This window comes from Phyllobates terribilis, unplaced genomic scaffold, assembly GCF_046119375.1.
Source record: "Phyllobates terribilis strain yellow unplaced genomic scaffold, ASM4611937v1 Scaffold_11__3_contigs__length_659146591, whole genome shotgun sequence".
Lineage (NCBI taxonomy): Eukaryota > Metazoa > Chordata > Amphibia > Anura > Dendrobatidae > Phyllobates > Phyllobates terribilis.
This window is the reverse complement of record NW_027362771.1, coordinates 110,312,863-110,333,849: the sequence shown is the minus strand read 5'-3', so window position 1 is coordinate 110,333,849 and position 20,987 is coordinate 110,312,863. Positions and strand designations below refer to the sequence as shown.

The following is a 20,987-nucleotide window of genomic DNA, read 5'->3' as shown; positions in this document are numbered from 1 at the left end:
AGCACAAAGAGGGGAATGTCTGCTCTTCATTCACTTTTTACCTCACAGACAGAAGCTGCAGCAACATGGTGGAAATTACACAGCAGAGCTCAGCTATGTTGATCTGAATCAACCTCTGATGTGAGGTAAAGCATTTGTGTCACGCAAGGTGTAGGAAAGACTTAGTGCAGCACAAAAGGAAGAGGGAAAGAAAGCCCAGATTCTAGGGAAAGGGGGAAAGTGGAGACCTCTTAGGTTGATCTAGTGTCACCCTGTCTCCCCTAACGTCCCTGAATTGGCTTGGAGCCGTCACCAATCGCCGCACACGTGCCTCGCCCTGTCTTTCCCTGGCGTATGACTAAGGCTAGGGAAGGGAGGAGATGAGCACTACACTGTGGGCAGAATTATTAGGCAAGTTGTATTTTAGAGGATTATTTTTATTATTGATCAATAACTATGTTCTCAATCAACCCAAAAGACTCATACATATCCAAGCTTAATATTTTTGGAAGTTGGAGTGGTTTTTTTTAGATTTGGCTATCTTAGGAGGATATCTGTTTGTGCAGGTAACTATCACTGTGCAGAATTATTAGGCAACTTAATAAAAACCAAATATTATCCCATCTCACTTGTTTATTTTCACCAGTTAAACCAATATCAGTGCACAACATTTAGAAATAAACATTTCTGACATGCAACAACAAAAAACAAAAAACTTAGTGATCAATATAGCCATCTTTCTTTATAACACTCAACAGCCTTCCATCCATAGATTCTGTCAGTTGCTTGATCTGTTTTCGATCAACATTGCGTGCAGCAGCCACCACAGCCTCCCAGACACTGTTCCGAGAGGTGTACTGTTTTCCCTCCCTGTAGATCTCACATTTTATGATGGACCACAGGTTCTCTATGGGGTTCAGATCAGGTGAACAAGGGGGCCATGTCATTATTTTTTCTTCTTTTAGACCTTTACTGACCAGCCACACTGTGGAGTAGTTGGATGCATGTGATGGAGCATTGTCCTGCATGAAAATCATGTTTTTCTTGACCGATACCGACTTCTTCCTGTACCACTGCTTGAAGAAGTTGTCTTCCAGAAACTGGCAGTAGGTCTGGTAGTTGAGCTTCACTCCATCCTCAACCCGAAAAGGTCCCACAAATTCATCTTTGATGATACCAGCCCATACCAGTACCCCACCTCCACCTTGCTGGCGTCTGAGTCGGAGTGGAGCTCTCTGCCCTTTACTGATCCAGCCTCTGGCCCATCCATCTGGCCCATCAAGAGTCACTCTCATTTCATCAGTCCATAAAACCTTTGAAAAATCAGTCTTAAGATATTTCTTGGCCCATTCTTGACGTTTTATCTCATGTTTCTTGTTCAAAGGTGGTCGTTTTTCAGCCTTCCTTACCTTGGCCATGTCCCTGAGTATCGCACACCTTGTGCTTTTTGATACTCCAGTAATGTTGCAGCTCTGAAATATGGCAAAACTGGTGGCGAATGGCATCTTGGCAGCTTCATGCTTGATTTTCCTCAATTCATGGGCAGTTATTTTGCGCCTTTTTTGGCCAACACGCTTCTTGCGACCCTGTTGGCTATTTGCCATGAAACGCTTGATTGTTCGGTGATCACGCTTCAAAAGTTTGGAAATTTCAAGACTGCTGCATCCCTCTGCAAGACATATGACAAATTTGGACTTTTCAGAGCCCGTCAAATCTCTCTTATGACCCATTATGCCAAAGGAAAGTAAGTTGCCTAATAATTAAGCACACCTTATATAGGGTGTTGATGTGTTTAATCAACACCCCTCCTCATTACACAGATACACATCACCAGATTTACTTAATTGGTAGTTGGCTCTCAAGTCTATGCAGCTTGGAGTAGGACAACATGTATAAAAAGTATCATGTGATCAAAATACTCATTTGCCTAATAATTCTGCACACAGTGTAGTCAATCTCCACTAAGCACTATAGACAACAGGGGTGGACAAACAGGGGGAAATTGCTTAGCTTTAGAAGAACTCCAGTCAAATGTGCACACGTCCTCAAGCTCCAGAGAGGACAAAGTACTTCTCTTGCTAAAGCTTTCACAAGTTGGAATGAATATCGCCGGTACCTCCCTCTGATACACAGCAGCTCTGCACAATGTTTTTCTGTTTGTTCCCTTCTCTGATGTTCACCACCCCCCCCCCCCTACTTTGATGAATTGGGGCCATAGTGTTTCACAATAGTAACTTCTAGCTTTGTTTGTCAGTCAGCTGATCACACATTCGGACCCATGAAACACGTTAAGCTTTAAAGTAGCTCTTACAGCCATCATATAATTATTAATTTCCAGCATTTCCATAACCTAAAGTAGCCATGATAAAATGCATTGGATCAAATTCCTTCTCTAGCTACTGAAAAAGAGAAGGGATATTGACGCGCCCCCTGGGCCATGTTCAAGGGATACCCGGAGCCGGATCTGGATAGGGGTAGTAGTCCTTGTGGCGGTGACCCGGTCCGTGCCCAGGGTGTCAGACTAAGTGGCGGTGTATTAGCAGAAGATGTAGGACGACTACGCCACCCGTTGAATGCAGCTATGGAGCTGCCGCTGCAGGGCAGACCGCTGAGGCCGGTGGAAGGATTGTGCAGCGTGGATGGTATAACCCCCAACGGGAGGGGTATGGCCTCAGGGCAGCCGACGTGGATGATGGGGGTAGCAGGAACCACTCAGAGACGATGCGGTGTAGTTCAGGGTCTTTACTGGTGACAAAGATAGACCCTCCCGGAGTACTGGCTAGCGATTGGGGCCTGGTCAGTCCTTGAGCAGATGGGATCTCCCCTGGCCAGGCGGAGTTGTAGGCCTCCCCAACTAATTGTACTCTTCTGGCTACCTTGCTAGAGGCGGGTAAAAGTAGCCCATGTCCCTGAGTGTACCGTGTGGTGCTCACCCGTATGGCCGGTGACTCGGGGCCTTCTAGTGGCTTCCGCTCCACGACGGCGGTGCTGGTCCCACGCGTGTGACCGTGCCTTCGGGTTTCTTGGCCAGAGGACCTGAAATCCCCTGCCGGTCGGTTTCTGCTGCTGGGTAAGGATTAGTCCCCACAGCCTCGGACTCCGGGTCCGGTGGTAACTCTTCAATCAGGGCGAGCTCTTCAGCTGCCAGCCCCTGATTCCTTTTAGCACTGCTCCCACTGAGCTCCTGATCTTTCTTTCCTAAGCTGCTCCTCTTCTTCTCTACTCTTCTTCTCTACTCTTCTTCTCTCTAACCCTGCCTCAGCCCCAGTTTTATATAGGGGAAGTTCTTCCCCTCCCAGGACTGGGCAGGAGGTGTGGCATGCATAGGATTCCTGACCAAGAGACCTCCCACCTGCTCTCAGACATAACATTGCTATTACTGTGGAGACCAGACCCCTGGGGTGCCACATTCCCCCCTAGTGAAAGTTAGTACTCCGGGACTAAACATACTTTTGTAAACATAACAAGGTGTAAACAATAACATTCTGATAGAGATAACACATAAGGTGGTCACGGCGTGTCCTCAACCGGGTGTAACTTTTGAGGAAAACAAGGGTGTCCATTTCACCAAAACAGGGAGACGTAACCAGGTAGGGGTCTGTCCTGCCCCGAGTCCTTATCAGTCTTTTAGTCCGTCCTGGGTTACGCTCCAACTATATGCAAAAAGGATTCCCGGTAAATCCACCAAAGACTCCTATAAATAACTAGAAACACATAATTATATACAAGCAACAATAAACAGGTAAACATTAATAAAATAGCTTGAACATTTAGATCCTCCACCGTATGGGCAGCTGGCCTCTAGTGACCCTAGTGGACCTACGGAGCTGGTTGATTGGTCCTGAGCTACAGGGTATAGGAGCTGTCAAGGGTAAACTGGGCAGCCGTCTACGGACTCTTTGGCTCACTAGGGGTATGGCAGGCTCACTATAAGCAGAGGGTTGATTTTCCTGGTCTGCTTGTGTGGGGCCTTCTGCCTCCTGGACCGGCTGTTCTTCCAGTTCTACCTGTGTCTCCGTAGGCACTTGGGATGCTGGTTGGAGGAACGTGAGGACGGGTACCACAACAGCACCATTGACTTGAGTCCAAGACCGAGGGAAGTCTCCGAGCACAGTACTAACCATATCTTCCCTTTCCTCTACGGGTCGAGGGTCCTCTTGTTCCTCTTCAGGGTTCCGTAGCTGTTCGGGACACTTCTTTAGGTGATCCCGGGATACAATGGCTGTGGTTTCCCCTCCATCTTTACTGATTGTACAGATCTTTGGGTTGTCGTGGCTTGAGGGCAGTACGGTGTACGGGTCCTTCTCCCATTGGTCGTCCAACTTGTGGAGCCGTCTTTTCCTCTTCAAGACCTGCTCTCCGGGCACCAGGGGAACAGCGGGAGCATACTGGTTGTAAGTTTTCTCTTGTCTTTCCCTAGCTTGACAGAGACTACGCTCCACGCTCTCCTGTACTTTTCGGTATTGCTGCTGCCTCTCTGTGTCCCAGTTGGCTTCTGGTGAAGTGTCCTCGGGTGTCAGGACTCCCATCTCCAGATCAACAGGAAGCTTACCAGGTCTTGCCCTCATTAGGTAAGCCGGGGTACAGTTGGTGGAACCTACAGGGATGTGGTTGTATAGGTCCACCAGGTCGGGCAGCTTCTCAGGCCACAGACTGCGTTCCTCCAGGGGCAATGTTTTCAGGAGATCTATCACCACCTGGTTCATTTTCTCACAAAGTCCATTAGTTTGCGGGTGATAGGGTGTTGTTCTTATCTTCCGGCATCCATACAGGGTGCAGAACTCCTGGAAGACCTCTGCTTCAAAGGCAGGCCCCTGGTCCGTCAGCACCTGCTCCGGGTATCCATGCGGACGGCAGAAGTGCTGCTGGAAGGCTCTAGCTGCTGTGTGAGCCGTTAAGTCCTTGACGGGGACGACAACCAAGAACCGGGAGTAGTGATCCATGATGGTTAATGCGTAGACGTAGCCACTTCTGCTTGGGGTCAGTTTTACATGATCCAAGGCTACCAGTTCCAACGGCTGTCTGGTGATGATGGACCGCAGGGGAGTCTTCTGGCTGGCACGGTCCCTCCTTCTTAAGTTGCATGGGCCACAGTCTCTGCACCACCTCTCGATGGTTCCTCTCATGCCTACCCAATGGAACCGCCCGCGCAGCAGGAACTCCAGCTTCTTCCATCCGAAATGCCCAGCTCCGTCGTGGTATGCCTCCATCACCATAGCTGCGTCTCTTCTTGGCACCACTACTTGCCAGATTAGTTCATGCGTCCGGGAGTTAACCATTCTGCGGCACAACTTTCCCTTGTAAAGGAACAGTCGACTCTTCTCAGCCCACAGTTGCTTGGCTTCCTCCGGAGCGTCTGGGTCAAGGCGTGCATCTGGCCGAGTCAGCATCTCCTTTACCAGTCGGACGGCAGGGTCACTGTCTTGCGTCTCCACCCAGTTGTAATGAGGTAAGGGGTTGAACGTAGCGGTTTGCTTACTTCTTACACGGTGGGAATACTGGATAGTCCCATGACGGTGGAACGCGGGGAGCTCAACTTCTTCCAGTTCCTCTGAATCTTCCCCTACGTCCGGTAGGTTTGGCATCCTGGACAGGGCGTCCGCGTTGGTATTGGAGCGTCCTGCCCGGTATTTGATTGTAAACTCATAGTTGGACAAGCGGGCCATCCATCTCTGCTCTAGGGCACCGAGTCTTGCAGTGTCCAGGTGTGTCAACGGGTTGTTATCCGTGTACACGGTGAACCGGGAAGAAGCGAGGTAGTGCTTAAAGCGTTCGGTGACTGCCCACACCACTGCCAGGAACTCTAGCTTAAATGAGCTGTAATTCTCAGGGTTTCTTTCGGTGGGTCGCAGTTTTCGGCTGGCGTAAGCAATTACCCGTTCTTTCCCCTGCTGTATCTGGGACAGTACGGCTCCTAGCCCGATGTTACTGGCGTCGGTGTAGAGGATAAAGGGTTGGCTATAATCAGGGTACGCCAGGATTTCATCCCCCGTGAGGGCCATCTTCAGCTGGCGGAAGGACTCTTCTTCCAGCTTCTCCCATCTGAAGGGCGGCTTCTGGTTCTTGGCCTTCCTGGACTGGCCTATCAGGAGGTCCTGCATAGGAGCTGCCTTTTTGGTGAAACCGGGTATGAACCTTCGGTAGTAGCCTACCAACCCGAGGAACTGCCTCACTTCCTTTACGCTGGAGGGGCTTGGCCATTCCTTAATTGCGGTGATCTTATCAGGGTCGGGAGCCACTCCGTCAGCACTCACCACGTGTCCCAGGTACTGCACCTTTGGTTTCAGGAGGTGACACTTGGAAGGTTTCACCTTTAGGCCGTAACTTGCCAGAGCTTCAAACACTTCCGCCAGGTGCTTCAGGTGGTCCTCGTAGGTCTTGGAGTAGACGATGACATCGTCCAGGTATAACAGGACCGTCTCAAAGTTCCGGTGTCCCAGACAGCACTCCATCAATCGCTGGAAGGTTCCTGGTGCGTTGCAGAGTCCAAACGGCATGCAGGTAAACTCACTAAGTCCCATCGGGGTGGTGAATGCGGTCTTCTCCCGATCCGCCTCTGCTACAGGAACCTGCCAGTACCCGCTAGTGAGATCCAAGGTGGAGAAGAAGTTAGCAGATTTTAAAGCAGCCAAAGACTCCTCTATTCTTGGTAAGGGGTACGCATCTTTGTGTGTGATACGGTTAATTTTCCGGTAATCTACACACATTCTCATGGTGTTGTCTTTCTTTTTGACTAAGACTAGTGGAGCTGCCCAGGGGCTACAGCTATCCCTGATCACCCCAGCCTCCTTCATGTCCCTAAGCATCCCCTTGGCGTGTTGGTAGTGTGCAGGGGGTACGGGTCGATACCTCTCTTTTATGGGAAGATGGTCTCCCGTGGGGATGTGGTGTTCTACCCCCTTGACTCGCCCGAAGTCTAACGGGTGTTTACTAAACACTCTCTCGTACTCTTGAACCACCCGATAGACTCCCTGTCTCTGGTGTGAGGGAGTGGAGTCAGTACCCAAATGTAGTTGCTGACACCAGTCCTCCATTGTTTCCTTAGAGCCGTTACTTTCCTCCGGGGAAGATGGAGGCAAGGGTTCTACGGACTGTATGGAATTTTGATTGATGGTATACAATTTGGCTAGCGTGGCATACCGGGGCAGGTACACTTCCCTCTTCCCGATATTTATTATGCGAACGGGCACCCTCCCATGGCGTACATTGACCACCCCCCGTGCTGTCAAAATGGTGGGCCTACTGTCTGAGTAAACTGGTTCTACCATTGCCTGGTAATCTCTACCTCTCAGACCAATAGCTGCCCGGCACCAAATCATCATTTCACTTTTTGGGGGCATGGCAATAGGAAAAGGGTCACACATTCTTACGCTACCAATCTCACCACCGGAGAGTTCTATCTGTTGCCGTCGCATCAGTGCCCGGATCTCTTTCTGGAGCACTCGCTGCTGGCCGGAGCTGGCGTTCTTGGCAACCTGCTGTAAAAGGAAAATCACCTCTGCAAGACAATTTTCAATTACATTAGTTCCTAGAGTTATCTTTGGGTGACTCTCGTGCTTGTCAATGTCTACAATGATCAGTCCCTGTGCCGCCAGTTCAACTCTACCGATTTTAGTGGTCACCTCTTTAAATCCAATCTGTGGCACGGGCTGACCATTGCTGGCGATGATACTCAAATCGTCGTCAGGGTAGCGGGTAATATCCGAGTCATTCCAGTACTGCTTGAAGAGCACGTACGGGATAGTGGTAACCTGTGACCCGGTATCCAGTAGGGCACTCATAGGGATGCCATCCAGTACCACAGGCAAGACTGGACATCCTCCCACATATTTGTCGCGCCAGTTCGATGGGCCTGATGATCTTTTTCCTGGGGTTTGGCCCTCTACCCCAGGTTGTGCCAGTTTAAAGGACAGTACCTTGCCATATGTCCGGGTTGATTGCAGCGGCGGCAGATGGGTTGTCCGTCCTCGTTGTATCGGTCGCTGGGTCTTCCTCTGGCCGGTGGGGTCCTCCTTGGTCGACGCCACGGGATGTCCTCCGGTCCGGATGCCAGCTGGATCTTCCCTGGAGTGGAAACCTGTAAAGACTGCACAGTTCGGGTTAGCGCGGCAACGCTTTTAGCTAGCTCTTGGACCTGATGGTGCAGGTCTGGAGCCGGGTCATTGTTCAAAGCCTGCGCATCAGCTCCCACAGGCCCTGCCGACAAGGGCGCCGCCTCCTGGTGGTAAGTGGTAGTGGGGCGTCTGTGGGTCACAACGCCACCTGGTGCCGGTTCTCGGAGCACCCGGATGGCTCTGTCCTTGAACTGTGCAAATCCCAGATGAGGGTCCTGTAAGGCCATTGCCCGCAACTGGGTTCGGTGGGCATTGCAATATAAACCCTCTATAAATTGTTCAGTCAACAGCCTGTCCTCGTCTCCCACGCCGTCAGGGTCGGTCTGCTTAATGGCTCTCAGGGCCTCTTGTAGGTTCAGGGCATAGTCCCTTATACTCTCGTGTGCTCGCTGCTTGCACCCGTAGAATCTAAGCTTGATCTCGGCTGAGGTGCGGGTATCAAAGGTGTCCCTCAGCCGGGTTAGTATCCCTGCAACAGTCCTCCCCCCAGGTGGCCAGGACTTTACCTCCCTTTGGGCTGCCCCGGTTAATTGGGCCACCAGGATGCTCACTTTTTGCTCTTCTGTGAGGGGATACACCTGGAAGAGGCTATCCAGCTTTTCTCTAAAGTCATGCAGGGTATGGGACTCCCCTGAGTACTGGGGTAGCCAGGCCGCTCCCGGGATATAGGGCATGGTGAAAGGCATGACTGCAGCAGCGGTGGCGCTGGCGGGGGTTGAGGCAGTGAAGCTCTCCTCCGTATCCGACATCTTCCTCCCCCCTAGTGGACCGTGGCCTACCTTGCGATGATCCTCTTCCGTAGGCCGCGGCTCCGCAGTGGATCGTCAGGGTTGAGGACCTTCCGTCGCGCTCCTGTGACGTCGGCGTCTGCTGGGCTCCTTCCAGGACCTTACGCAACGTCCGGACGTGAGGCGGGGCTTCAGTTCTCGCGCGCTTTCGGAGTCCACGCCCCTCTTCTTCCCGCGCGGCGTCTTCAAGATGGTGTCCAACGGCGGGAAAACTCCACGGATGGCGGGAAGAAGGCAGAAGATGGCGCCGGATGGCGGGAAAACTTCGCGGATGGCGGGAAGAAGGTAGAAGATGGCGCCGGATGGCGGGAAACCTCCACGGATGGCGGGAATCTTCACCACTGGTAAGTTTGAACAGTCTTTTTCAGGCACGCAGTACCCGGTGGTTGCGGGCACGAGATCCTGCTGACTACGCCAAAAGTTGACGCGCCCCCTGGGCCATGTTCAAGGGATACCCGGAGCCGGATCTGGATAGGGGTAGTAGTCCTTGTGGCGGTGACCCGGTCCGTGCCCAGGGTGTCAGACTAAGTGGCGGTGTATTAGCAGAAGATGTAGGACGACTACGCCACCCGTTGAATGCAGCTATGGAGCTGCCGCTACAGGGCAGACCGCTGAGGCCGGTGGAAGGATTGTGCAGCGTGGATGGTATAACCCCCAACGGGAGGGGTATGGCCTCAGTGCAGCCGACGTGGATGATGGGGGTAGCAGGAACCACTCAGAGACGATGCGGTGTAGTTCAGGGTCTTTACTGGTGACAAAGATAGACCCTCCCGGAGTACTGGCTAGCGATTGGGGCCTGGTCAGTCCTTGAGCAGATGGGATCTCCCCTGGCCAGGCGGAGTTGTAGGCCTCCCCAACTAATTGTACTCTTCTGGCTACCTTGCTAGAGGCGGGTAAAAGTAGCCCACGTCCCTGAGTGTACCGTGTGGTGCTCACCCGTATGGCCGGTGACTCGGGGCCTTCTAGTGGCTTCCGCTCCACGACGGCGGTGCTGGTCCCACGCGTGTGACCGTGCCTTCGGGTTTCTTGGCCAGAGGACCTGAAATCCCCTGCCGGTCGGTTTCTGCTGCTGGGTAAGGATTAGTCCCCACAGCCTCGGACTCCGGGTCCGGTGGTAACTCTTCAATCAGGGCGAGCTCTTCAGCTGCCAGCCCCTGATTCCTTTTAGCACTGCTCCCACTGAGCTCCTGATCTTTCTTTCCTAAGCTGCTCCTCTTCTTCTCTACTCTTCTTCTCTACTCTTCTTCTCTCTAACCCTGCCTCAGCCCCAGTTTTATATAGGGGAAGTTCTTCCCCTCCCAGGACTGGGCAGGAGGTGTGGCATGCATAGGATTCCTGACCAAGAGACCTCCCACCTGCTCTCAGACATAACATTGCTATTACTGTGGAGACCAGACCCCTGGGGTGCCACAATATGATGTCACCCCTATGTTATTTATTGCAAATACCTGTATAATACTTCATCCGTCAGTCAAAAAAGGGTTCACGTTTACATTCAACATCTGTTTTCACAGCTTTGATCCACACCCACTTCGGAGGCACACATTTTGGACAATAGTAATTGGTGGAACATTTTTGTGGACTGGAATCTACGGGGTTAATCAGTCTCAAGTGCAAAGATACATTGCTTGCAAGAGCAGATTTCAAGCAAAACTGTAAGTTATTTGTGGTCTTAATTCCCAGATTGAGCAAATTGACCTGACAATGATTCACAGTGTGCAACCGTTTAATTCATTTCTCATGAGAACAAGAACAAGTTGTTTGTCAGTGCTAAGTCATCTTTGTTATTTTAAAGGATTACTTACTTAATAAGGTGGAGACTATGGAAAGATTTTATGTCTAGATAACATGGGACTGTTTTTTTCCAGACGTTCAGGAAAATATTTCATGTCCTTCACATTATTCATTTTCCGCATGTAAAAGTTCAAGGTCTTCTTCATATCCCTCCCTTATCTCCATTGCAGCAGTTGTCCTAAAACTAAAACTTTCTTATTTGGTTCTTCTAGGTCCCTATACCTTAACCTGGTCGGATTATGGGCCATTCTTGCTTGCGCTGTGCTTTCAGGCCTCATTCTCTTTTCAGTATACAGAGATTGTGACCCATGGAGCGCAAAGCGTGTCTCTGCACCTGACCAGGTATAGTTATTACTGCTGCCATGGTTTTTTCAACTGGCTTCTTCACAGACCATAGTTAATCGTCTCATCTTCCATGTCAAGAGATGCGAGGGAATACCAGGCATAAAGGACAAAGGCATGAGAAATGGCTCCAGCGCTTGAATAGTCCATTAACTTGTAGGCTATATTCCAATTATTTAGGATCAGATAGGAGTATAGAACAATAGCTAAACATAAAATGATATTCATAGATTCTAGGGCATGTGTGTTAGGGCCAATTACACAAGTTATATAGCAAATTGTTTTCACACACACATATGTCTTATACACCATTAATACAAAACATAAAGCTCAGATAGTATGTGTTTTCATCAAATTCACAATGGGGGTCTCCAAGGATTCATGATCATAATCACAGCTGTAATGGACTCCCGTAGAAAGTGCTTGGGACCTCCATCATATTGTATGTCGCAAATTTTAAACAAAATTTTTTACTAAATTTTGCATGGCATGTTTCATCAGATACTATAACTTCAGGTGTCCTCCTAGGGTTCATTAAGTCACACAACACCCGTAGAGTGGCACAATTGCACGCACATATCCATACTAAGGAGCCATTGTGCACTGTCATACTGGCTTGTGCACATGGCTCTGCAGTGGACGTGAACCCTTTATTGGCTAATGAATTCGTATTCCCACCCCACACACACACATGCATATAATTTAGCTTTTCTTTGATGAAAGGATAGTAAGAAAATGTCAGACATAATTGGTAAGAGCAAAAGAATTGGTTGTGGAAATTCAACATCCTCAATCATTCTATTCCTAAACATTATCAGTAAAGGTTAGAGTTGGTGGGGCCTCATACACATAGGATTGGTCAGTTGGTCAGCCCTGAATTATACATATGGCCTATGGCTCGGGATTACCTAAAAGAAATAAATCCTATAAATCATTGAAAATATATAAATCACATTAAATTAATGATGTAGAAAAAGTTTGAGAGTGAAATAACTTGGTAATATTTGAATTACGATATTTAAAGGGAACCTGTTCCCTGTCTAAGAATGTTAGTTACCTAGCTTCTACATAGAAAAAGTGTACAAATAGCTATAGAGAGAAGTAAAAATATCAATCTTTATTAAAGCATCACTCCAGCAATTTTTTTTTATTTTACCACTGGAGTGGTGCCCTTAGTATTAGGCCATGTGCCCACGTAGAGTTTTTGTAGTGTTTTTGCGGCGTTTTTACGGCCGCGAAAACACTTGTAAAACCGTCTGCCATGCAAAGCAATGTGAATTCGGATGTGCTGTGCACATGATGCTCTAATTAGCGCACCGAATTTGCATTGCGTTGCAAAACGCAGCATGACCATTTCTACCGCAATTACGCTGCAAATTCGCGGCCATTGAGGAACATTGAAACACAGCAAACCCGCAGGTATATGTGGATTTGCTGTGTTTCAATTAAATTCAGTGGCCACGAATTTGCAGCGTAATCGTGGTGCGTGTGGTACCTGGGATGAAGAGGAGACTACAACTCCTCTTCATCCCGGCAGATGGTCACGCGACCGCTGACGTCAGCGGTCAGGTGATGGTCGCGTGACCATCATCTGACTAAATTACGTTACCGCAGGTCCTGCCAGTACACCGCGGGACGCCGAAGAGAGAGGACACCACCGGGAGGAGACTGTAGAGGTGAGTATACAGGTTTTTTTATTTTTAACTTTTTAATTCTTTTTTTTTTTACTATAGATGCAGCATTTAAAGCATCTAAGTTGGTCACACAATATAAATCCATGCCGGTTGCATGGATTTATATTGTGTGACCAACTTGTCAAGCACTTTTCCAAGTGATGTTCAAAATCGCTTAGAAAAGTGCTTGAAAAAACGCATGTAAAAATGCTGAAAAAACGCTTCTCTCTGGCAGAAAAAACGCATGTAAATCTGCATGCGTTTTTTTCTGCCAGAGCGAGGCAAAACCGCTCTGCATCAAATCTGCTACGTGGGTACATAGCCTTATACTTACCAGGTGTTATCTACTTCTGTTATCAGCACTGCTCCAGTTGGTCTTCTGTAGGTTGTGACCTGCCAGATCACTCCAGTATTTGCTGGGCGAACAGGAAGTCACTACTCAATGTAAGTCTGTGAGAGTCAGAACAAGGCCAGAACAAAGCTCTCATAGACGTACATTGAGAGCTTGTGTCCATTACCTATGACCTCTTGTCAGTCAGAAGCTACGGTCACAAGATCATGGATCGGGACCGAAGCAGCAGCGTGAAAAGCTGAAGATGGCAGCTTGTGAGTATAATCTTAGTAGCGGGGAACTTACATTAGTGGCACCACTCCAACTGTGAAATAAAAAAAAACACTGGAGTGGTGCTTTAAGTAACAGCACTAAATGTAGCCATAGTAGAAAAAATTAAAAAGTGAGTCACTGAAATGGAATGGGGACACGCTTACCACAGAAGGTTAAGTAGTTAATAATATAACGTATTAATGGTCACGTGATAGGTTCTCAAAAAATATACATAGTCCAAAAGTGCTAATCAACGTATCAATGTAATAAACAGTATGGGTAAAAGGAGCAGTCAAGGCTGTGTGCATCTATAGAAAGAGATATCCATCACTGGGATGATGATGATGATAAAAGTATAGTACCTATAGAGAAGGCAAGTGCGAAACAGTCGTCGGGGTGGGCGCCTCACTCATAGGAGGTACTGTACTTTGAAGTACTCTGTAGGTACTATACTTTTATTATCATCCCAGTGATGGATATCTCTTTCTATAGATGCACACAGCCTTGACTGCTCCTTTTACTTATACTGTTTATTCCATTGATACATTGATTAGCGCTTTTGGGGTTTGTATATATTTGAGAACCTATTACGTGACCATTAATACGTTATATTATTAACTACTTAACTTCCTGTGGTATGCGTGTCCCCTTTCCATTTCAGTGGCTCACTTTTTATTTTCTTTTACTTCGTCTACATATAATGCTATTATTTAATAAAGATTGATGCTTTTATTTCACTCTATGGCTATCTGTGCATTTTTTCTATGTAGGATCTAGTGGTCCTTAGCCTTCATTATTTTCCATGAATTGGTGAAATATATGATTACATGTTTGCACCTATCAAATCCTCCAATATGTTTGTGGCATGTCACACTGCAGTTTATAATTAATGCTATTTACATGCAGATATATTGGTAATCTGCAGGTATATAGTCTTTTAATCACATCAAACTGGTTTACTGAAAGAGAAAAAGAAAGAGAACAGGTAGAAAAATGAAGAAATATTCTCCCTTCAGCCACTTTCTTCCAGTCATTGGGGTATTAAAGTCACCACTCATTTCACAGTGCTATTATCACTCCATCTGCATCTTGACTGACAGCCTGCTCTGCACACATACTCAGCTCACACACACTGCAGAGCCGGTGGTCTGTCAGGAAGAAGGTGGGGGGGATAACAGCACATTCACTGTATAGTGAGCAGTGACTGTAACAGCCCGTTGCACCACCCTGATGACTGGAAGTGAGCGGCTGCAGGGAGAATATAACTTCACTTTTTCTCTGTAGCCACATTTTCAGTAAGCCTGCCAAACATGATTTAAATGCTATATACCTGCGGGTTGCCTCTTTATCTGCAGGTAAATAGCATTTTCGCAGATGATAGGTTCCATTTAATATAGAAGTCTTTTCTTAGCATACCAGCCCAGATGTTCACAGGCTTCTATTGTGGGTCACAGAGTCCCAGGGATTACTGGTGTCTCAGGGATTACATTCTTTAGGCTACATTCCAACTGAGGTTTTTTAGGCAATTTTTAGTGTATCTGTTCCAAAAATCCTCCTCAAAAAGTGCTGTAAAATAATTTGAAAACTAATTTCTATTCATTTGTATAGGAAATCCACTTTGCTGTTGATATGAGAAGTTTTTTGAGCATTTCTTCTTTCCTAAAGCCTGGTTGAAAAATAAAAAGTGCATGGAACTCCTTTGAAGAAATCCTGATCCAAAGAAAAAAAGCACTGTCAAATCAAAAGGATGTAAAAATAAAAAATAGTTAACGGAAAAAAACTATCCCAAATTCAATATTGCTGTAGGAAACACTTTAGGAAAGGAAAAACTTCTCCCAAAAAGAGTTTCTTATAACTTAAAAAACTCAGAATTTTCTTCAAAAACTTTGAGTGATCACAGCCTAATATGAACAATGAAAACATGGCCAATATGTCCGTCCTAACTCACAAAGAGCCGAAATACAAATAATGTACTGACATTTATTCATTTCATTCACCTTTTAATATATGACTGAAGTAATTGCTGCTTTGTTAGAGATTACTCAACACTTAGCTTCAGGCTTATCTTGGCACCGGTACAGCATTGCAAAAGATATTTTATGGTCTGGTTAAGGTAGGACACTTGTGTGACTCATATTGTTAATTTTAACAATTTGCTATTTCCCATCGGAAACCTATTGGTTTCTTTTATGATAGGTAAATATAAAGAAAATGGTGTGAAGTTCTTGTCAGGATTTTATTACACCATTATACCATCACTCTATCAGTTTTGTTCTTGCAGCTTATGCCATATTTAGTGCTTGACATTCTTCGAGACTATCCCGGAGTGCCTGGACTTTTTGTGGCTTGTGCATATAGTGGCACTTTAAGGTGAGCAAGTCATTATTCCAAATATTATGTTCCTTCTAATTTATTAACAGCTAGAGAGTTATATTCTCACCGTTAATGCATAGTTTATGTGCAGGCAATTACACAGGACAACCACAGCAACAACCTCGTAAAATCCTCGTAAATAAGGCTCCCAGCACACAAGTATCCAGCAAAAAATGTAGATAAATGTCCATTAACTTGAAGAAAAATTTAGCGGCACTTAAATAATCCACTTATTTATTTGAAACAAGTATAAACTGCACCGGGCAGACGACACTCCCATCGACCAATGCTGTTTCGCATGAACACATGCTTTGTCAAGGCCCCATTGGAGTAGCACACCTATCCTGTTTAAATAGCAAACATATCACATGACGTTCCCATAATTGTAATTGCTTTTCAACAATAAAAATCACCCAAAAACTTTAAAGTCACAAAATCATTTAGGAATAATCAAATGCATAAAAATACAAGAAAGTACCAAAACTAGTATTATGCAAAATACACCTATAAGTATAAATCCTATTTATAGAAATACTGCAAAATCGTTTTTTTTTTTCCATTTAAACCCAAAGGTCCAACTGCATTACATCTCCAATAGTTCTATTCTCCATCTGTAGCAATTTATTATGTCTCTGTGAGCCATCAGCTAAATGATCCTTCCTCAACCCAGCAAAAGATAAGATTTTACTATCAGATCCATGACAATCCCGAACATGGTTAATTAATCTAGTACATCTTCTTCCAGTGAAAATAGAGTTACAATGTTCCCTAAAACAGACATGTAAGCGTTTAATTGTTATTCTGATGTAAAAATGAGAGCATGGCCAAAAAAATCACATACACAACAAAACGGGTTTCGCAGGTACGAAAAACTCCGCTCCAACTACATTGAGGTATTTTTTAAGAAGGAATTGGGAACAAAATAAACAGTGGCCACATTTATAATTCCCCTTTTACAGCCAATCACCATTAGCTTTTTTCTTCCTCAAAAAACATCCTTGCATTAGAATCTCCTTCAAATTACGGCACCTACTGAAAAATATCATAAATGGGATAAAGCAGGAGTGGGGAATCTCTTTTCTGCCAAGGGCCATTTGGATATTTATACCGTCCTTCGGGGGCCGTACAAATTACACGCTAACGCTGCCCACAAAGTGAGTCCTGACGCTGGCACTGGTGTCAGGACGTAGTCTTTTATTGCACGAGCCTCAGCATTAAGTAGAGAACATTGCGTGCGCGTGCTCACAGAGCAAGAAGAAATTAAAGGGCCGGCAAAATACAGCTGCTGGCCCAAGCACTGCAGTCCCAGAAAATCTGACCTTGAGCCGGATAAAAGGTCATCGAGGCCACGAGTCTGATCACCAGGGTCATCAAACAATACATATCAATAGAGATGTATGATGCATTTTATATTACCTGACATAGGAGTATGCAAAAATGAAACAAAAAAAACTATCATTAGTCTTGCTCATTCTTTTTGTATATACAGTTGCTTCTCACAAAATTAGAATATCATCAAAAACTTAATTTATTTCAGTTCTTCAATACAAAAAGTGAAACTCATATATTATATAGAGTCATTACACACAGGGTGATCTATTCCAAGTGTTTATTTCTGTTAATGTTGATGAGTATGGCTTACAGCCAATGAAAACACAAAAGTCATTATCTCAGTAAATTAGAATAATTAACAAAAAAACACCTGAAAAGGCTTTCTACGCATTTAAAAAGGTCTCTTAATCTGTTTCTCTTAATCTGACTAAATATTGAATGTGTGAACGTGGCCTTAAGAATTTCTTTCCATGATTTTATAGAAAATAACTAACTTAACCTCTTTTTATTGCCCATAATTTTTCATAAATAAGCAAATTTTGAAGTACCAAACTAAAATATGAATTTGGGTAATATAAGAGAAGTAGTACTAATGGTTCTTCCATAAAGAGGACCTGTCACTTGCAATTACTATAGAATCGCCACTGTTCTGCTGAATCTGGCATTGCTCTTTCTTGTTCCTGTTCCTCTTTATTTCTGAGATATGGACCCTCTTGCTTGTACGTACATATAGTCAAGTTATCCAAGGGGGTGTGAACCACATTTCATAGAATCATAGAATGTTAGAGTTGGAGGAGACCTCCAGGGTCATCTGGTTCAACCCCAACTCAATGCAGAATTCACTAAACCATCTTAGACAGATGTCTGTCCAGCCTCTGTTTGAAGACATTGAAGGAGAACTCACCACCTCTCGTGGCAGCCTGTTCCACTCATTGATCACCCTAACTGTCAAAAAGTTTTCTCTAATATCTAATCTGTATCTTCTCCCATTTAGTTTCATCCCATTGCTTCTAGTCTTTCTTTGTGCAAATGAGAATAAAGCTGATCCCTCTACAGTGTGACATCCCTCGAGATATTTGTAGCAGCTATTAAGTCTCCTCTCAGTCTTCTCTTTTTTAAGCTAAACATTCACAAATCCTCTAACCATTCCTCATAGGACATTGTTTGCAGACTGGTCACCATTCTGGTCACTCGTCTCTGAACTTGCTCCAGTTTCTTCATGTATTTTTTAAGATGTGGTGCCCAGAACTGTACACAGATGCTTACAGAGAAGATTTGAGGACCATGCCCTTTTAGCTGACTAGGTCAAATTTACATACAAGGAAGAAATGGACACTTTTCAGGAACAGAGAAGCACAGAAACAAAAAAAAACAAAACAAAGCCAGATTCAGAAAACAGTAGCAATGATACCTGACTTAAACAAATAAAGATTTTCTTTATTTTTTTAAGATTATGCAAAATTGTGATTTATATATTTTGCTACCGAGTTTCAACAATTGTCTGGGCACGGTGTTTTCATGTAATGAAAGTGATGTATGTTGTATCAGTTTTGCCTAAACTAATAAACATATTTCCAAGAACAATAAGAATATGGTCACATATAATGAAGATTAAAATACTGTATCATCGCACTGGGCTGCTCATGTTAATTTCTTTTATTGTAGTCTTTAATGTTAATGTTGCTTTCTTTAGCACAGTGTCATCAAGTATCAATGCACTGGCCGCAGTGACTGTAGAAGACCTGATAAAGCCATACACAAATCTCTCTGAAAGAAAGCTGTCATGGATGTCAAAAGGAATGAGTGAGTTCCTAAAGTTTTATTATATAGTACATTTGCTGTATATTTATGGTTTGTGTCTGGAGATAATGGAATCACTTTCCTGTATCACCTTGTTTTGTAAGTGGATCTGGACTAGTAAAAATGTACAGTAAATAGTAAATCATTAGGTGCTGTGATAGTGGAGGTCAGTGTCCTCTCTTGATTACATTGTTCCTTCAGGTTTTGCATTGGAGACATGACTAACTAATCTCACCTACTTTTCGGATGCTGAACACGGAAATGACATTGAAAATGTGAGATCGTTTCATATTTGGAAAGGACAGTGGGTAAAAGGAGAGAACGCTAAGTTTAATGAGATTATTTTATTACAAAGAAATAGCACATGCATCCTTCAAATCCAGTACAGACCAAAAGTTTGGACACACCTTCTCATTTAAAGATTTTTCTGTATTTTCATGACTTTGAAAATTGTACATTCACACTGAAGGCATCAAAACTATGAATTAACACATGTGGAATTATATACTTAACAAAAAAGTGTGAAACAACTGAAAATATGTCTTATATTCTAGGTTCTTCAAAGTAGCCATGTTTTGCTTTGATGACTGCTTTGCACACTCTTGGCATTCTCTTGATGAGCTTCAAGAGGTAGTCACCGGAAATGGTTTTCTCTTCACAGGGGTGCCCTGTCAGGTTTAAGTGGGATTTCTTGCCTTATAAATGGGGTTGGAACCATCAGTTGTGTTGTGCAGAAGTCAGGTGGATACACAGCTGATAGTCCTACTGAATAGACTGTTAGCATTTGTATTATGGCAAGAAAAAAGCAGCTAAGTAAAGAAAAACAAGTGGCCATCATTACTTTAAGAAATGAAGGTCAGTCAGTGCGAAAAATTGGCCAAAATTTGAAAGTGTCCACAAGTGCAGTTGCAAAAACCATCAAGCACTACAAAGAAACTGGCTCACATGAGGACCACCCCAGGAAAGGAATACCAAGAATCACCTCTGCTGCTGAGGATAAGTTTATCCGAGTCACCAGCCTCAGAAATCGCAGGTTAACAGCAGCTCAGATTAGAGACCAGGTCAATGCCACACAGAGTTCTAGCAGCAGACACATCTCTACAACAACTGTTAAGAGGAGACTTTGTGCAGCAGGCCTTCATGGTAAAATAGCTGCTAGGAAACCACTGCTAAGGACAGGCAACAAGCAGAAGACACTTGTTTGGGCTAAATAATACAAGGAATGGACATTAGACCAGTGGAAATCTGTGCTTTGGTCTGATGAGTCCAAATTTGAGATCTTTGGTTCCAACCACCGTGTCTTTGTGCGACACAGAAAAGGTGAACGGATGGACTCTACATGCCTGGTTCCCACCGTGAAGCATGGAGGAGGAGGTGTGATGGTGTGGGGGTGCTTTGCTGGTGACACTGTTGGGGATTTATTCAAAATTGAAGGCATACTGAACCAACATGGCTACCACAGCATCTTGCAGCAGCATGTTATTCCATCCAGTTTGCGTTTACTTGGACTATCATTTATTTTTCAACAGGACAATGACACCAAACACCCCTCCAGGCTGTGTAAGGGCTATTTGACCAAGAGGGAGAGTGATGGGGTGCTACGCCAGATGACCTGGCCTCCGCAGTCACCAGACCTGAACCCAATGGAGATGGTTTGGGGTGAGCTGGACCACAGAGTGAAGGCAAAAGGGCCAACAAGTGCTAAGCATCTCTGGGAACTCCTTCAAGATTGTTGGAAGACCATTTCCGGTGACTACCTCTTGAAGCTCATCAAGAGAATGCCAAGAGTGTGCAAAGCAGTCATCAAAGCAAAAGGTGGCTACTTTGAAGAACCTAGAATATAAGACATATTTTCAGTTGTTTCACACTTTTTTGTTAAGTATATAATTCCACATGTGTTAATTCATAGTTTTGATGCCTTCAGTGTGATAATTTTCAAAGTCATGAAAATACAGAAAAATCTTTAAATGAGAAGGCGTGTCCAAACTTTTCGTCTGTACTGTACATCTTTTTGTTTTTCTCTTGCACTCCGTTTCTCATGTACTTCTCAATGATTGCAATATCCTGATGAAAATGCTCCTCATATTCATCACGAAGTGCAATTAATGGAGAAGACATCTAATTAGGAATAGAACAGGGGTGGGCAATTATTTTCCCTAGGTGTCACATGAAATACTGTGCCTGTTGT

The 20,987-nt window shown here is 45.1% G+C and overlaps 1 protein-coding gene across 1 annotated transcript in view; it reads left to right on the top strand.

The window, feature by feature from the left end:
• The window catches only part of LOC141165682 (sodium-coupled monocarboxylate transporter 1-like), a 60,362-nt gene that overhangs the window by 15,011 nt on the left and 24,364 nt on the right, over positions 1–20,987 (top strand). The window contains exons 6-9 of the mRNA XM_073651467.1: positions 10,396–10,536; positions 10,888–11,017; positions 15,576–15,664; positions 18,693–18,802. Coding sequence (XP_073507568.1) covers positions 10,396–10,536; positions 10,888–11,017; positions 15,576–15,664; positions 18,693–18,802 — 470 coding nt within the window. The remainder of the gene's footprint in view (positions 1–10,395; positions 10,537–10,887; positions 11,018–15,575; positions 15,665–18,692; positions 18,803–20,987) is intronic.